This window comes from Ictalurus punctatus, chromosome 1, assembly GCF_001660625.3.
Source record: "Ictalurus punctatus breed USDA103 chromosome 1, Coco_2.0, whole genome shotgun sequence".
NCBI lineage: Eukaryota > Metazoa > Chordata > Actinopteri > Siluriformes > Ictaluridae > Ictalurus > Ictalurus punctatus.
The window spans coordinates 34,681,568-34,697,502 of NC_030416.2; the positions used below are offsets into that span (position 1 = coordinate 34,681,568).

The following is a 15,935-nucleotide window of genomic DNA, read 5'->3' on the forward strand; positions in this document are numbered from 1 at the left end:
TATCCTTTCCTGACATATCGATATCGTTTACACATCTTATATCTTGATATAAGTAATAGGGGAAGAGGCGTATCCCGTTCGATGTTAAAATATGTCCTGCTTCTGTGTTTCTCTCTCATGACGATTACCGAGAACGAGTCACGCCGAGTCAGTGGAAGTTCACGTGCGCCCGAACACGGGCGAGGGTGCCGATACTTTAGTCTTCGGGGAAAGAAAAAGGTTCGAGCGCAGATTTGACCAGATCTTGAAATACTTTAAAACGCATACTCCGTATGTCGGGCACTGGGTAGGGTGTGAACAAAATGGACAGGAAGTTCAACCTGATGAGAACAATGAGATTTAGAGAACTCTATACGGACGAAGAAACGTGAAATATAAATCAAATCAAATCAGGACGATTATGCTGGCCAATCAGAGGCCTGTAGTATGTTTAGCTCCTCCCACACGTTCGGACTAAACTAAACGACGAAGTGCTGGAGTACTGCACGACTCGCGCGGCGGTGGAAATCAGGGCTCGTGGGTAATCAGGCGAGACGTGCTGCCGCGTTCGCGGGCGGAAAAGCGCGGACTCCCGGCTCTACGGTACTGTACTGTCTCGCTGCCTGTCCTCCGCTGCGTTCATCTGTTAAACTCCCGCATTAACCGTCGGCGTGTGAGCCTTTTACTCCAAGCGTCGTTTACCGTCCACCATTCCACACAGGACTGAAGAGGAGTGCTGCGTGTGTTCAGGAAACGCAGAGAACATCCTCCGGACGGGTTTTTACGCCGGGCTTTAAGGTTTCTACAGAACCGGGAACCGTCTGGAGAAGAGTAATGACGTGCAGGGTGTGCGAGTGTGTATGAAGAATGATGAAATAATATTTCCGAATAGTTTCTGTGAATTGTTCTTTATGAAATCGTTTATTTAATTATAAATGTATATTTGTATTAGAATTAAGGTGTAAATGGATCAACACGTCTGCACTGAGGGGTGTCCTTCAATCATCTCTCTCACCAAGCCTAATACACTCGTTTCCTTTTATTTCTTGCCCTCCTCCTCTTCTGTGTGTGTGTGTGTGTGTGTGTGTGTGTGTGTGTGTGTATACAGTGTCTGTTGCTCCCCCGCCTCCCCCCATGCTCATTCCACAGATTCCCCTCACCGGCTTTGTGGCCCGGGTGCAGGAAAACAGTAAGTGCTGAACGACCCCAGTGCTGTGTGTGTGTGTGTGTGTGTGTGTGTGTGTGTGTGTGTGGCATGTCTCTGGAGCATGTGGATAGAAATAGTTCAGCTGTAAATAAAACCTACACACTTCCCCCCTACCAAAACCCCAAATGTAGCGATGATGCACTGTAGTGATCATTTGGATTCACGTCCAATACTTTACATCATCATCACTTCTGCTGTACAACTCCGCCTTCGGACCTTAGGCCACGCCCCCTAGCCGAGTCTGACGCTGAGCGATGGAGAGCTGGTGTGTGTGCTGAAGAAGAACGTGATGGCGCTGTATCGAGCTCCGTGTTGTCCTCTTTACGAGCCACAAGAAATCGGTCCGTAACGGATCTCGGAGGGTTTTTCGTCTCCGATTGTTGCGGCCAAAATGATTTTGCTCCGGGTTTTTTTTTCTTCTTCTTTCTCTTTTTAAAATTTGCGACGCAACTTGTGGAGATTTTTGTGCTTTTTTTTTTTGCGCATCGTGACGTCACGTGACGCATCTCGGCCCGAATCTCCTGAAAATCTGCGGTGCTTTTTTGAAACCTCGCGAGCTCGTCGGAATATCGCGGCGTTTGCTTGAGATCGCGTTCATTTTTACAAACGTAAGATCCTGGAGGGACTGAATAACCTGAGAGAACGGAGCGTGAGATTTAGAAGTAATCTTGACTCTGGAGAAGAGTGTAAACATAGTGGCGTGTCTCAGTGCTCGCTTAACTGAACTGCTCTCTCTCTCTCTCTCGCTCTCTCTCTTTCTCTCTCTCTCTCTCTTTCTCTCTCTCTCTCTCTTTCTTTCTCTCTCTCTCTCTTTCTCGCTCTCTCTTTCTCTCTCTCGCTCTCTTTCTCTCTCTTTCTCGCTCTCTCTCTTGCTCTTTCTCTCTCTCTCTCTTTCTCTCTTTCTCTCTCTCTCTCTTTCTCTCTCTCTCTCTCTCTCCCTCTCTCTCTCTCTCTTTCTCCCTCTCTTTCTCCCTCCCTCTCTTTCTCTCTCCCTCTCTTTCTCTCTCTCTCTCTCTCTCTTTCTCTCTCTCTCTCTCCCGCTCTCTTTCTTTCTTGCGCTCTCTCCCGCTCGCTCTCCCTCTCTCTCTCTTTCTCTCTCTCCCGCTCTCTCTCTCTCTTTCTCGCTCTCCCTCTCTCTCTCGCTCTCTCTCTTTCTCGCTCTCTCTCTCCCTCTCTCTCTCCTGCTCTCTCCCACTCTCTCTCTTTCTTGCTCGCTCTCTCTCCCACTCTCTCTCTCTCCACGCTCACTGATATTGCTCCTCACGTTCTCTCGGATATTAAACATCCTGTATAGACGCTTTAACAGGATATTCGTGTTGTAAGAAGATGCCGTAGCTCCGCCCCTTGATAATTTCACTGAGCACAGTTTGCGGTCTGCTTTGCATCGATCGTTAGTCGTGAAATACGTCCAGATCGCTGTTGATGCATATATTAGCGTGATAACGTACACTAGGCTTACGTCAGATAGTATCACCTGGTATCGGATGTTGTTCTTTCAAGCATTTTTAAATTTATTTTTATTTAATTTTTTTTTTACAATTATCGCTATTTCCGCAACCCCTACCGCAAATCTTTCGGCTCTGGACCTCCCTTTCCTGTTCGCTACAAGTAGCTCCGGTGCAAAACTGAAGAGGCGAACTTCAAGCATCGATCACGTGGCGTTTAATCGACTACTTTTGAGGCGACGGGGGAAATTGTGTAAATTAGATTGTTGATGCCTTGCGAACTGTCGAGTTAATAGAATAGCTGCATGTTGCATGAGGTCTCTTTTACTCTTCATTTCTCATCCTCCTCTCCTCTCCTCTCCTCTCCTCTCCGTCGGTCTGGATGATCTGACTTTCCTCATTATGCATGTTCCTGTTTTTACCTCCAACAACAGGTGAACTGACTGAAGATGATTTACAGGCAGCGTTTATAAAAAATAATAATAATAATAAAAAAAACCCTACATTGTTTATTTTTATAAACAAGTTAAGTTTTGTCTGAGAAACACACGTGCTAATCTACAGAAAATGATCGGAAAGTTATGGCACCCCGGGACCCCTTAGAGAGTGTTAGTTTATTTTACTGTTGTTATTGGTCAGAAAGTTCTCTAAAGAGCAGTGCGTTTGTTTCGGCTTCCCCCTAGTGGAGGTTCTGTGTATTACAGTCATTAAGCAGTAGGATATGCAAGAAGGACCACGATTTAAAAAAAAAAAAAAAAAAAAAAGGAGAGTGGTGTAGTGAAAGATGCAGTGTGTAAAAGTGTTTCAGGATTATAATCATCATTGTACGGTTTGCTGAGATACTTCAGTCAGGTTTACATTTTTCCGGTCTGGGAATTAGACTCCAGCTCCAGAATATAGCCGATTGGCCACGCCCCCGTTTTCCTTAAAAGGAAACCCGTAGAAGACATTCCACCTGGTATCTGTACTGTTTTTTTTTATTTATTTTTTTTATGCCGTAGTCGGCTCAGAAGAGCGTAACGTCAAGTAAGCGTCCAGTTACAGCACAAAAGAAAGACGGGACATCAAGGAGACGATTTAGAAATAGGAAAGCTCTTTTTAAACTGAAAATGATGGTTCATGGTTTATTTCTTTTTCTCGTCCTAATCATTACTGAATCATCATCTGTTCTAATTTGCTGCATGGTTTTAATTCGGCTTGAACCTTTGGGTCAACATGCTGACCAATCAGGACGCAGACCTCGCCGTGTTGCATGTGATCGTAGAATCTGACATTAACACTCGCATGCTGCTGTGTGTGTGTGTGTGTGTGAGAGAGAGTTGGATCGCATGCCCAGCTCGTCCGTCTTTCCACAGTTCTAAACACGACTAACATCTTCCTCTGGTTTTCGTCTCTCAGTCGCCGACACCCCGACTCCACCCCCTCCGCCGCCGCCTGACGACGTGCCCATCTTCGACGAGGCTCCGCCCCCTCCACCTCCACCTCCTGTGGACTACGAGGAGGAGGAAGCGGCCGTGGTGCAGTACAGTGACCCGTACGCCGACGGAGACCCCCAGTGGGCCCCTAAAAACTACATCGAGAAAGGCGAGGCTCTAGACTTGGTGTACTTTTCTGTGCTGTCTGTCTGTGGTCGTGTTTTAACCTCCGCTCCGTCGTTTCCCCTCGTCTCCAGTGGTGGCCATCTACGACTACACCAAGGACAAAGACGACGAGCTGAGCTTCACCGAAGGCGCCATCATCTACATCATCAAGAAGAACGACGACGGCTGGTTCGAGGGAGTGTCCAGCGGGGTCACCGGCCTCTTCCCCGGCAACTACGTCGAACCCATCATGCACTACGCTGACTGACCAGGCCGGGAGTAGCTCTATAAGACGCGTACACGAGTGTGTGTTAGGGGGTGAGCGGGCGCCGGCTCCTGGGCTCGGAGTGTATGAGGGAGCGGAGAGAGACGGCGTGGTCTGTAAATACGATGAGTCGGGCGTTTTTAGTATTTTTTTACAGCGAATGTTTGATCACGTCGCGATGCAAAAAGTCTGCGATTTGAAATTTGAACCCAGTCCGAGGTGTTTATGATGAACATGTACGAGACCGAGTTCTAGACTATACATTATAGATAACACTGATCTAACACGGCAGTAAGTCTGAAATGTGATTCCGATCCTGACATGAAGCATGCCTACGACTTTTATATGTATAGAAACGTCGAGATTTAATTCAAACAAAAAATTATGTTTTGGGGATTTTTTTTTTTTTTTTTTTTCCCGTCCTGATACTTGAAGGTATTAATGGACGTCTTACATTTGATTTTAATACTTCGATATTATCCGATCGATCCCTCTGATCCCGATCCTTTTCTTTTTCTTTTTAAATACAGAACAGTGATTGATTTTTCTTCTCTCTGCACGATGAACAGAACCGGAGCTGTAGATTGCTTACGCTGTAGACTCTAAAGTTACGAAAAGTGTGTTAATCAGTATACAATCCAAACCTGCCGGTGATCGGCCAGATAATAACTGCCAAGGGATTTCGGAGAACTGGTTCGTAATCAAAAGCCAGGGAAATATCGACAATAAATTTTGTAAATGTCTGTGAAGATCACCGGTTTTCCTCTGATCCATTCGTTCACGTCATTAACGTCACCGTGTCCAGAATTGTCCACGGGATGCTGTGACTCGACTCCTTCCCAAATCTAACCCCAGGACCAGAGGGTTTATTGTATTATGTTTTTTTTTGTTTGTTTGTTTTGAAATAAACCCATCCCAGGTATTTTCAACTGCAGTTGGTTCTGTTTCCTGTTTTCCTCAGCACGAGCTTTCCAGAATAATCCACCTAACGTTAACGAACGAGGCCTCTCTCCGTCCCGCGGGCCTCTAATGCAACCTTTTTACTCGATCCTGATCGAGTGCGTGCTTCCAATCACGTGAAAGCAGGGGTTTAACACGTAGTGACTGGTGATGGGGACGATTATTTAAAAGAGCTTCCAACGGGGTGTTTTAATAGCGCTGAAACACAAGGGTGCCAATACTTTCCATGTTTAAAAATAAAATTATATATATATATATATATATATATATATATATATATATATATATATATATATATATATATATATATATATATATATATAATTACACTACACACACACACACTAGTAAGTTGAATTTTTTCGCCAAAGTACGTCATAAACGAACGTACTTTGCAGAAGGTCGACATTTCCGTATTATAAATTCCTTATTCTAATAGTTTGAGATGCCGGAGTTTTGATTTCCGTGAGCCGTAACCATCGAGATTTTTTTTTTTTTAAAAAAAGCTTAAAATATTTCACTTTATGTGTAAGGAATCTAGAATTTATGAAAGTTATATTACATGAACGAATGAAAACTTGTCCACGGTCTTCTAATTTTCTGAGATGCACCTGTGTACTGTAAATCCTCACACATGAAGAACTAAAACTCAGGATGTAATAACCTTTTTTTTTTTTAAATAAATACATAAATAAATGCTTCAGCTGATTTCTCCACATCTGCCCCACAGTCTGTATTAATAACTGCCCCAAAGTCCAAATGTAGTCTTTTATAATAAAGCGTAGTCTTTTCTTTACATGATTGTGGAGGAGAAATAAACGAGCACAGACGGGATTAACTTAAAAAAAAAAACATGGTGTTTAATATCTCTCACACATACACACAGAGTCGTGGTGGATTTAAGGCCTTGTCTGTTAACGACGCGGAGTTTCATAAATTAAAGTCGTGATTTGGCCTGGACGGTGGGACGGACGGACTTTCTGGAGACGTCTGTAAGATTTGCGTTCAGTCGGTGAAGTCTCCCGACATCCTCCTATCCCATAATGCCCTGCTTCTGACGAAGAGGACACATACAGTACGGTGACAACGTAAAACATTATTTTTCTCAAACGGAAAATCTCCTTCACCTGAAAACACTAAGCACGGCGTTGAGGCGGTGAAACGCTCGTCTCCGGAACTCCGATCTCTTCTCATTTAGCGCTTTTCAGGTGCGGCTGTCTGTTCCAGTCCCAGACAGCCGCCTATATACCAGCGTTACCATTCAGTACAGCAGTGCTGTGACTGTCCGGGTGGAGGGGTGTGACGTGACCAGATGCCCTGCTGTAAGTGTGTGTAGGTGATGGTAGAGGTGTGTAGCTGCCTGTAGTGACGCTCGGGAGGTCCCCGGTTCACTTGTCCCGGTTAAGGACGAGTTCGGTGAGGCGGATCAGAGCGTCTCGCTCGGGGGACGGCTGCAGACGGCTGATCTGACGCGTGGCCTCGTGGCAGTAACGCTGGGCGAGGAAGCTCGTCTGCTCCACGCCATCACTCTGACCACACACACACACACACACACACACACGGGGGACTCAATGAATAAACATCCTAATTAATGTGTAATTATAACACTAATATTATTATACCACAGTACTCTCTTGTTGAATTCTGATTGGTCAGAAGGTGTGGATTTATTTTCTATAACAGCAGCACAGGTTTATATCGACGTTATGGTTTCTATAGTAACGACTCGTCAGTGTTCAGACGTGCGTCGGGAGAGGAGTTTTCACACGTTACGGGTTCTCCGGAACGTGACGCGCTGTGGGTTTCGGTTCGTTTTAGTAAAGTGAAGGGAGAGACTGGTGGAAGAGGAATAAAACACTTCAACACGTGCCGTTACTGGATAATAATCCGCTTCAGGGCGGTAACAGCAGCGCGGGGTAACTAGCGCAGGGTAACAGCAGCGCGGGGTAACTAGCGCAGAGTAAGCAGCTCAGGGTAACTAGTGCAGGGTAAACAGCGCGGGGTAACTAGCGCAGAGTAACAGCAGCGCGGGGTAACTAGTGCAGGGTAACAGCAGCGCGGGGTAACTAGCGCAGAGTAACAGCAGCTCAGGGTAACACTGGCGCAGGATAACACTAGCGCAGGGTAACACACCTACTGGGTTTTCCTGAAAAGGGGAAAGAAATCAGTGAGGAGGTGAGAGAGGGAAAGAAAGAAATGAGGGTCAGGAGAGGAACTCGAGACAGAGATAAAGGAGTGAATTATAATTGTTGATGAATAGCAATACGAGTGCTCTCTCTCTCTCTCTCTCTCGTTCTCTCTACTTTTCACTCTCATGCTTTCTCTCTCCCTTTCCCTCCATCTCCTCTTTTTGTCTCCCTGTCTCCTTTTTTGTCTCTTCCTTGCTCTCTCGCTCCCTTACTCTCTCTCTCGCTCTCATCTTTTTCAGTCTCTCTCCCACTCCTCTTTCTGTCTCTCTCTCTCCTCTTTCTGTCTCTCTCCCACTCCTCTTTCTGTCTCTCTCCCACTCCTCTTTCTGTCTCTCTCCCACTCCTCTTTCTGTCTCCCTCACTCCTCTTTCTGTTTCTCCCTCTCTCCTCTTTCTGTCTCTCTCTCTCTCCTCTTTCTGTCTCCCTCTCTCCTCTTTCTGTCTCCCTCTCTCCTCTTTCTGTCTCTCTCTCTCCTCTTTCTGTCTCCCTCACTCCTCTTTCTGTCTCCCTCACTCCTCTTTCTGTCTCTCTCCTCTTTCTGTCTCTCTCTCCTCTTTCTGTCTCTCTCACTCCTCTTTTTCTTTCTTTCTCTCTCTCATCTTACGAGTGGTTTGATGATAAACACACGAGAGAGAGAGAGAGAGAGAGAGAGAGAGAGAGAGAGAGAGAGAGAGAGATGACGGCACTGAGCTGCATGATGTGAAATCTGAGATGATCTCAATGGCTGCTTTCAGAGACCAGCTCGCTGTGGTGTTCCTCTCTCTCGCTCACCTCCAGGACGTATCTCCAGGCCCGATCGACGTCTCCATCTGAACCGAAACGTCTCATGATCATCGCGTGGAGCTCCGGAAACTGTGAGAGAGGAGGAAACAAATACACCGAGATGGCTTTTAGTCTCATAAAACAATCTGATCACGTCAGTCTTAAACGCACCACTCGCAGATCGGTCTTTCTAACGGACGTGCGCGTCAACAAACCGGCCTGTGTTCACTTTGGTTAACCGTCTCCTACATTACCCACGATGCCGTTCGACTACCCGAGGACAGAGGTGCGGTGAAGGTCACTGTGCAGGAAATGAGCTTGTTTTATTATAAATAAAGCGTTCTCTTACTGACACGCCCCCAACTCGGACCCTCGGGCGTTCACGTGCCCTCCTATCCGTCATTTCTACCCAAGCAGAGCGATGCAGCGGTGCTTTAGTCATTTCGTATTTCCTAGAAGTAAACACGTCGGCTTCCGCAGCACTCACGCGAACATCACGTGTGATATGATGTTTTTGCCTTGCATTCTGGGACTCCAGCGCTTGTGCCGACGTCTCCGCTACCTCTACGCCAGACTTCTCTTTAATATGACGCCGGACGTCCGAGGGGACGTGAGCGTGAGAGAGAGAGGAAAGAAGCTCTTGTTCTTTTTAGGAAATTATTTCCCCGATTTGGATGGAACTGTGTGGATAATAACTGAAAGATGATGAGATGAGCGAGGCGAGGCGAGGCGAGGTACCTGTTGGCATGCGAACAGTACGGGTCCGGTGGCCAATCCCAGCCTGAGGTCTGCGGCTGACGGCTTCCCCAGCTGATTAGCGCACGACGTGAAGTCCAGCACATCATCCACCAGCTACAGGAAATAAACTCACAGTCATTCGTCATTATGACCTTAATCTCAGTACAGCAGTGACACTGACATGCTAGTGTGTGTGTGTGTGTGTGTGTGTGTGTGTGTTACTCTCAGCGGTGTTTTCGGACTATCAGTAATCACACCTACAGAAATTGCCTACATGCCCGTTTCACCCATTTATAACTAGACCCGACGACTGTGTGTACATTGAGAAGATGATACACGAGTGCTTCATCCCTCAGTCTTCGCTGCACCACCTTCTCGTATACTGTACACGTGCAAAAAAAGTCTGCGCGAGGACGCCTTCGAAATGATGAAATGAAAGGTTTCTAGATTTAAAAATTATACACACACACACACACACTATAAGGAGCAGTAAACAGTAGTAAGTGAAACAAAGGAAATATCGGGTGTGACGTGAGCTGTAAAGTTTTATTTATTATACGAAGTGAATCGTTAACCGAGACACTCGATATTTATTTGACGTTCGGTCTCTCCGGGAAATTTCACCGTCGCAGAAACCAACGCGAAATCGCGCAAACTCCGTGGGAAAAAACAAAAAAAAATTCATTAATCGAGCATTTCTGGCTGCAACACTCACAAAAAAAAAAAACCCCACTGTGTGAAACCACCAGTGTGTGTTAAAGCTGTATCGGTCTTAATTAATAACCAGTGCTACATGTCACAGTGTGGGGTTTAAAAAAATAAATAAATAATAATAATTAAGTTTAAAGAAGGAGAAATAAAACGCAAAATGCTGAAATATCAAGAAACTCAATCGATAAAGTCGTGGATCTTAAAGCCGGAAAAACTTTTAAACAATTTACGGTGTAACTTTCACCCTTAAAACCCTGTTCTTGCTCGTTTTGCGTGAACGTACAGGATCCGCACAGCTTTTATTCTGCTGTGGACCTTCGTGCGTTTTATTACAGTAGTATTATTATTATTCTTCCCATTTATGCTTTTACCACCTCAGCACTCTATATAAAGAATGTGTGTTATTTATTAATCAGGGGGGTGCGCTTACTTTTACTACCCGCGCTCCGTCTCCTATCGAGGGGCTGTACCGCGTATATCGAGCGCGGGCTTGCTAGCAAACTTTAACCAGATGCATTTGACAACACTTCTTAAAAAAAAATAAAAAAAAATAATACAATTTAAAAAATGTTTAAAAAAAGAAAGAAAGAACTGAAAAAAGGAACGTTTTCTGTATTAAAAAAAAAAAAACCTGAACATTTAACAGTTTTTAAAAGATGTAAAACATCATAATAAAAAAATAATAAATAAAAATAATAAAAACAATCTGTCTGATATGTATCGTGACATCACTTACGGCGATATCGATGTTTAAATTGTCGTATCGCGACAACAAAATACACATCCTGAAAGCCGTGGAGCGCGAGCGCCGGGCGCCGAGCTCGGACGAGCGCGTGTAGGAGGCGTTACCTGGAAGGCGATGCCCACGTTGCGGCCGTACTGATAGGCGATCTCGTGCACCTCGGGGTCAGGGTTCACCAGAATGGAAACCTGGAGTTTGGGAGAAAGGGAAAGGGGACGTGTCGGACCGGTCGTCCTGGTACGCGGCGTGTTTATTCCTGAGGACAGAACGTACATACTGCTTTACAGCTGTTCGCGATCAGACTCGCCGTCTTCTTAAACGTCTTCTCGAGGTAGTGTTTGAACCGCTCGTTCTCGTTTTCTTTGGATCCCAGCTGCATGAATTCCCCTGTCACGGAGAACATGTAGCATCTCGTTGGACTGTGTTTTTTTTCTGTTTTATAAATCAGTGATGTTAGATCTCACTTTCTCTTACACACACACACGCACGCACGCACACACGTGAAGTCGTACCTCTGACCAGATCCTCGATGACTTGAGAGAGTACAGATACCACGGTGGTGTTCCCGATGCGTGCCAGTGCCATGGACGCTGCAGAGAGAATGAAATCTCCAGCCAGGATGGCCTTCACACACACACACACACACACACGATTTCACGACAAACCTGAATCAATACCATCAATTCATACAGAAGGTTCTCAAGAAAACCATTAACAGAGAACCCCCCTCCCCCTCCCCGAAAACTCACCTTCCTCTCCCCCCACACCTCATTGATAGTGGTTTTTCCTCGCCTCATATCCGCACCGTCGATGACATCATCGTGCACCAAGCTGGCCGTGTGGATCATCTCGGAGATCATGGCGATGGAGCGCTGGGCCGGGAGCAGATGCCTGAGACGCGGTGAGGAAACATGAACACGGTGATGTATCAGCCGGATTATTTCTACACCGTCATGTCGTCATACCCAGGGCTCTGTAGAGATTCTTCCGGAACGGAGCGCAGCTGAACGCGGGAACCCGATTGGTCAGGGGTTCCGGCTGTAACGTGAACGCCGGTTTGTATTGATGCTCTCGTTCGGATACGTTATCGTTTCCATAGTAACGGCTCGTGCACAGGGACGACGGACGCTCTGCTCGGTCGAAGACCGATCGTTCATGGATTTAAAAAGTGTTTAACAAAATAAAACCTAATATAACCGCTGATGTGCTGGACGGTCTCTGTTAGGAGACGTTTATTTACGGAAGGAGTCTCGAGTGTCGGCGCGCCGGGATAGTTATAGCATAAAGTCTGCAGAGAAGAGGAGAGGAAGAGGGAGAGACAAGAGGAAGAGGGAGAGGAGAGAAAGAGGGAGAGGAGAGAAAGAGGGAGAGGAGAGATTTGAAAGAGGGAGAGGAGAGAAAGAGAGAGAGGAGAGACAAGAGAAAGAGGGAGAGGAGAGAAAGAGGGAGAGGAGAGAAAGGGGGAGAGGAGAGATTTGAAAGAGGGAGAGGAGAGAAAGAGGGAGAGGAGTGAAAGAGGGAGAGGAGAGAAAGAGGGAGAGGAGTGAAAGAGGGAGAGGAGAGAAAGAGGGAGAGGAGAGAAAGAGGGAGAGGAGAGAAAGGGAGAGGAGAGGAGAGAAAGAGGGAGAGGAGAGAAAGAGGGAGAGAGAAAGAGGGAGAGAGAAAGAGGGAGAGGAGAGAAAGAGGGAGAGGAGAGAAAGAGGGAGAGGAGAGAAAGGGAGAGGAGAGGAGAGAAAGAGGGAGAGGAGAGAAAGAGGGAGAGAGAAAGAGGGAGAGGAGAGAAAGGGGGAGAGGAGAGAAAGAGGGAGAGGAGAGAAAGAGGGAGAGGAGAGATTTGAAAGAGGGAGAGAAGTGAAAGAGGGAGAGGAGAGAAGTGAAAGAGGGAGAGGAGAGAAGTGAAAGAGGGAGAGGAGAGAAAGAGGGAGAGGAGAGAAGTGAAAGAGGGAGAGGAGAGAAGTGAAAGAGGGAGAGGAGAGAAAGAGGGAGAGGAGAGAAGTGAAAGAGGGAGAGGAGAGATTTGAAAGAGGGAGAGGAGAGAAAGAGGGAGAGGAGAGAAGTGAAAGAGGGAGAGGAGAGAAAGAGGGAGAGAAGTGAAAGAGGGAGAGGAGAGATTTGAAAGAGGGAGAGGAGAGAAAGAGGGAGAGGAGAGAAGTGAAAGAGGGAGAGGAGAGAAAGAGGGAGAGGAGTGAAAGAGGGAGAGGAGAGATTTGAAAGAGGGAGAGAAGTGAAAGAGGGAGAGGAGAGATTTGAAAGAGGGAGAGGAGAGAAAGAGAGAAGAGGAAGAGGAGAGAAGAGAACTGAACCAGAGAGAGAAGTCAAGAGATGAGGAGAGGAAGAGAAAGAGAGAGAAGAGGAAGAGGGAGAGGAGAGGAAGAGGGAGAGGAGAGAAGAGAAAGAGGAAGATGAAGAGAAAGGGAGGGAAGAGAAGAGACGGATGAAGAGAAGGAGAAGAGGAAGAGAAGGAGAGGAAGAGAAGGAGAGGAAGAGAAGGAGAGGAAGAGAAGGAGAGGAAGAGAAGGAGAAGAGGTCAGTGAGGGAAGGACAGTTTAAGGAGGTTAGAATCTAAGTGATAACAGACCCCCGTCTCAGACGTTCCACAGCATTAACTCCACCTCTGCAGCGTTAATGTGATGATGATGATGATGATGATGATGTAATAAATGAGAGCCTGTGATTGGTCGGGGAACGGCTGTGGCACTCGCACAATACGGGGAAAAGTTCCGTCACTGATCGTACATCAAGACCAAACACACTTTAAGAAATCAGTGTTTTAATCTGTTTATTCGGTCAGGGCTTTAATTCTTTGGTGTTTTTTCTCTTAATATTCAATCTTATTATTTTTTTAAATAATCGAATCAAATGCACAGCACTTTGATCAACTTTTGTTGCTATAAATGTGCGTTATAAATAAATCATATATATATTTACTTACTAATATCGCGTTCCTCACCGAGCGGTTTTACCACAACAGTATCAGGGGTCTGGGACGGGAATCATATCCAAAACACATGGAAAAGGTGAGCTCCGTGCATCCCGATAGAATGTTATCATCATAACGATGAGGTAAAGCTGATTAAAGCGTTATAGCAGTTAAGGTTTTATAGCAGTGTCTCTCTCACACACACACACACACACACCAGTAGTAGAGGTCGAACTATAATGGCTTTTACCGATACGGATAACTACGTTTAATTAGATCATTCTGTTTTTAAAACTGATGCTGAATGACAACACTACACTGAAAAGTAAAATAATTCGGAACTTTTACAAAAATAAACACTGACTGTAAATATACAGTACGTTAACATTTATTAATAAATATTAAAGTAAATAAAAAGATATACATCAACGCTATACCATAAAAATACAGACATCCAAAATAAAAACACTTCAAATATCACAACAAAATGAGCCGGCGACGGTTTTTATTCCGCCTCTAGAGGCCGCTCTCGTACCGTGTAACGACAGCGGACTCTTCCCGGCCCGCTATCGGTGCCAATTAATCGTTAAAACCGCTCGATCGTTAAAACCTCTCCACTCTAGAGTGAGGAATAAGAAAGCTCACCCGTCTCTGTTGCTGTGAACGTTGCACGCTCGGGCCATTAACACCACGATCATGGGCCGAAGAGCTTTCCCCTTCCCGTCAAAGTAATAATCACACAGCGCTTTCAGCTCCGCCTTGGACACGAGTAGCTGCTGGAGCACACAATCACACACACACACGTTAGAGAGCTGTATATCCGGACACGGTGTTTTACTCCTCGACATACGGCATTAGCTGACTCTGGAATATAAACGCAGACCTTTTTAATATCCTCGTACAGATTTTTCAGATCCTCCTGCGCCAGTGAAAAAGGGTCTTTCAGCTTCGCGTCGCTGTGAACCCTACGGCAGGAGCAGGTCCGGGCCGCCGTGGGGTAAAGGACACCACTTCTGTACCTGGATAACAGCGAGTCAGGAGAAAACACACACGTCTCTGGCATGCTGAGAAACACCCGACACACTCGCTGTGTGAAGAACCTTTTACAGTATACGCTCGGTGTGAACCGATCCGTAACAATACTAACCGTGTAAAAGCGCTGGACCTGACGGGGTTGTGTGTGTGTCTGACAGGAAGCAGCACCTGAGCGGGAACAGTCAGAGCGTTCAGTACACGAGTGTGTGAGTGTGTGTGTGTGTGGGAGAGAGTGGTGTTCAGTACATGAGTGTCTGAGCAGAGGAACATTCGGTTTAATTCAGCTGTGAGACATAAACAGCACTGAGGGGGTCACGACCTTTAGGTCTGAAACACAAGACTCACACACGTCTGTACAGTGTGTGTGAGTGTGTGTGTGGTTATGTAAAATATGACCATAACAACTGTTATTTGATTTAAATGAATTATTTATCTGAAATCTACTGCAGGACGAGTTTACTGTCTGCAAACTAAACATTTCATTCTGCAAGAAAACTTGTGCACATGACAGAGATCTTCAAAGATAAGAAGAAGAGGAAGAAAAAGAAGAAGCAGAAAAGAAGACCGCACCAATAAATAAATACAAAGAAAGCATGATCAATATTAAGACGAGATCACCCAACAATAATAATAGTAATAATAATAATAATAATAATAATAATAATACAGCACTACTAAAATGGATGAATGAATGAATAGTGTGTTCATTCTCTCTCACAGACAGACAGAGAGAGAGAGAGAGAGAGAGAGAGAGAGAGAGAGAGAGAGAGAGAGAGAGAGAGAGAACAAACCAGAGCTTTAATGGTGTGTGACTGATGAAGTGAAAGTGAGTGGAGAGTAAAATCAGACCAGGAGCTGAAACACTCCCACTCAGTGACCTTCTCCACTCGTGTGTGTGTTCTCCATACCTCTTTAACTAAACCCCCAGCCCCGGTTCCTCTCTCCCCGGTTCCTCTCTCCCCGGTTCTTCTCTCCCCGGCAGTCACCGGTCTCCGGTTCACCCCCCAAACTGCGTCTATTACCCCTGTAACTGCCCCGCGCCCCCTCCAGCAGCGCCGCCACTGCTCCGCCATGTTGCCCTCAGCACGGAGGACCGGTGTAGTGCTGCCCTCTCCGCTTCCTGCTCCACAAGGACCCCTGGGGTAGCGCTCACTTCCGCCTGACTGGAAATCGCACACTCCACAGATTGTTTTACTTTTTAATGTAATACTACTACTACTACTACTACTAATAATAATAATAATAATAATAATAATAATAATAATAATAATAATAATAATAATGTCAACATAAACACCCCCTTTTTCTTGTATGTACACATGGTCTAATAAAGATGTATTAAGAGAAAAAAAAAGAGTCACTGGAATAGCTAAACAAGGCCAATAGTGTTCTACAAATAAAA

At 45.7% G+C, this 15,935-nt stretch overlaps 2 protein-coding genes across 13 annotated transcripts in view; one reads left to right on the forward strand and one right to left on the reverse strand.

Annotated features, from left to right (window-relative positions):
* abi1a (abl-interactor 1a) overlaps positions 1–5,410 on the forward strand; it is a 53,127-nt gene extending 47,717 nt beyond the window's left edge. For 5 of the 9 annotated variants that reach the window (XM_017481643.3, XM_017481683.3, XM_017481661.3 and 2 more), the window contains 3 exons: positions 1,088–1,168; positions 4,030–4,215; positions 4,304–5,410. In XM_017481643.3, the coding sequence (XP_017337132.1) occupies positions 1,088–1,168; positions 4,030–4,215; positions 4,304–4,479 (443 nt within the window). In that variant the 3' untranslated portion in view covers positions 4,480–5,410. The remainder of the gene's footprint in view (positions 1–1,087; positions 1,169–4,029; positions 4,216–4,303) is intronic. The other 4 variants (XM_017481675.3, XM_017481690.3, XM_017481679.3 and 1 more) reach the window with 1 other exon arrangement.
* Positions 5,411–6,270: 860 nt separating this feature from the next.
* Positions 6,271–15,668, reverse strand: pdss1 (prenyl (decaprenyl) diphosphate synthase, subunit 1). Of its 4 annotated transcripts, none has more exons than XM_017481704.3 (11): positions 15,442–15,659; positions 14,646–14,701; positions 14,382–14,517; positions 14,144–14,274; positions 11,328–11,469; positions 11,091–11,202; positions 10,856–10,965; positions 10,686–10,766; positions 9,126–9,239; positions 8,397–8,477; positions 6,271–6,965 (listed from the first exon to the last, which is right to left on the reverse strand). In XM_017481704.3, exons 1-11 carry the CDS (start codon positions 15,604–15,606, stop codon positions 6,825–6,827), a joined length of 1,269 nt encoding a protein of 422 aa, XP_017337193.1. In that variant the 5' UTR covers positions 15,607–15,659; the 3' UTR covers positions 6,271–6,824. The 4 variants fall into 4 exon arrangements, with proteins under 4 accessions (XP_017337193.1, XP_047014516.1, XP_047014517.1 ...); XM_047158560.2 differs by having other exon boundaries at positions 14,144–14,271; positions 15,442–15,649; XM_047158561.2 differs by lacking the exon at positions 10,856–10,965 and having other exon boundaries at positions 10,686–10,834; positions 15,442–15,660.
* Between the last annotated feature and the right edge of the window lie 267 nt (positions 15,669–15,935).

Excerpts from the sequence above, each read along its gene's own strand:
- pdss1 (XM_017481704.3), bottom strand. The coding sequence starts at position 15,606 with ATGGCGGAGCAGTGGCGGCGCTGCTGGAGGGGGCGCGGGGCAGTTACA. Across the intron at positions 11,470-14,143 it reads GTTCACAGCAACAGAGACGG|GCATCTGCTCCCGGCCCAGC; the intron begins GTGAGCTTTCTT and ends ACCGCGTCTCAG. Across the intron at positions 6,966-8,396 it reads CCTGGAGATACGTCCTGGAG|AGTGATGGCGTGGAGCAGAC; the intron begins GTGAGCGAGAGA and ends GTGTGTGGTCAG.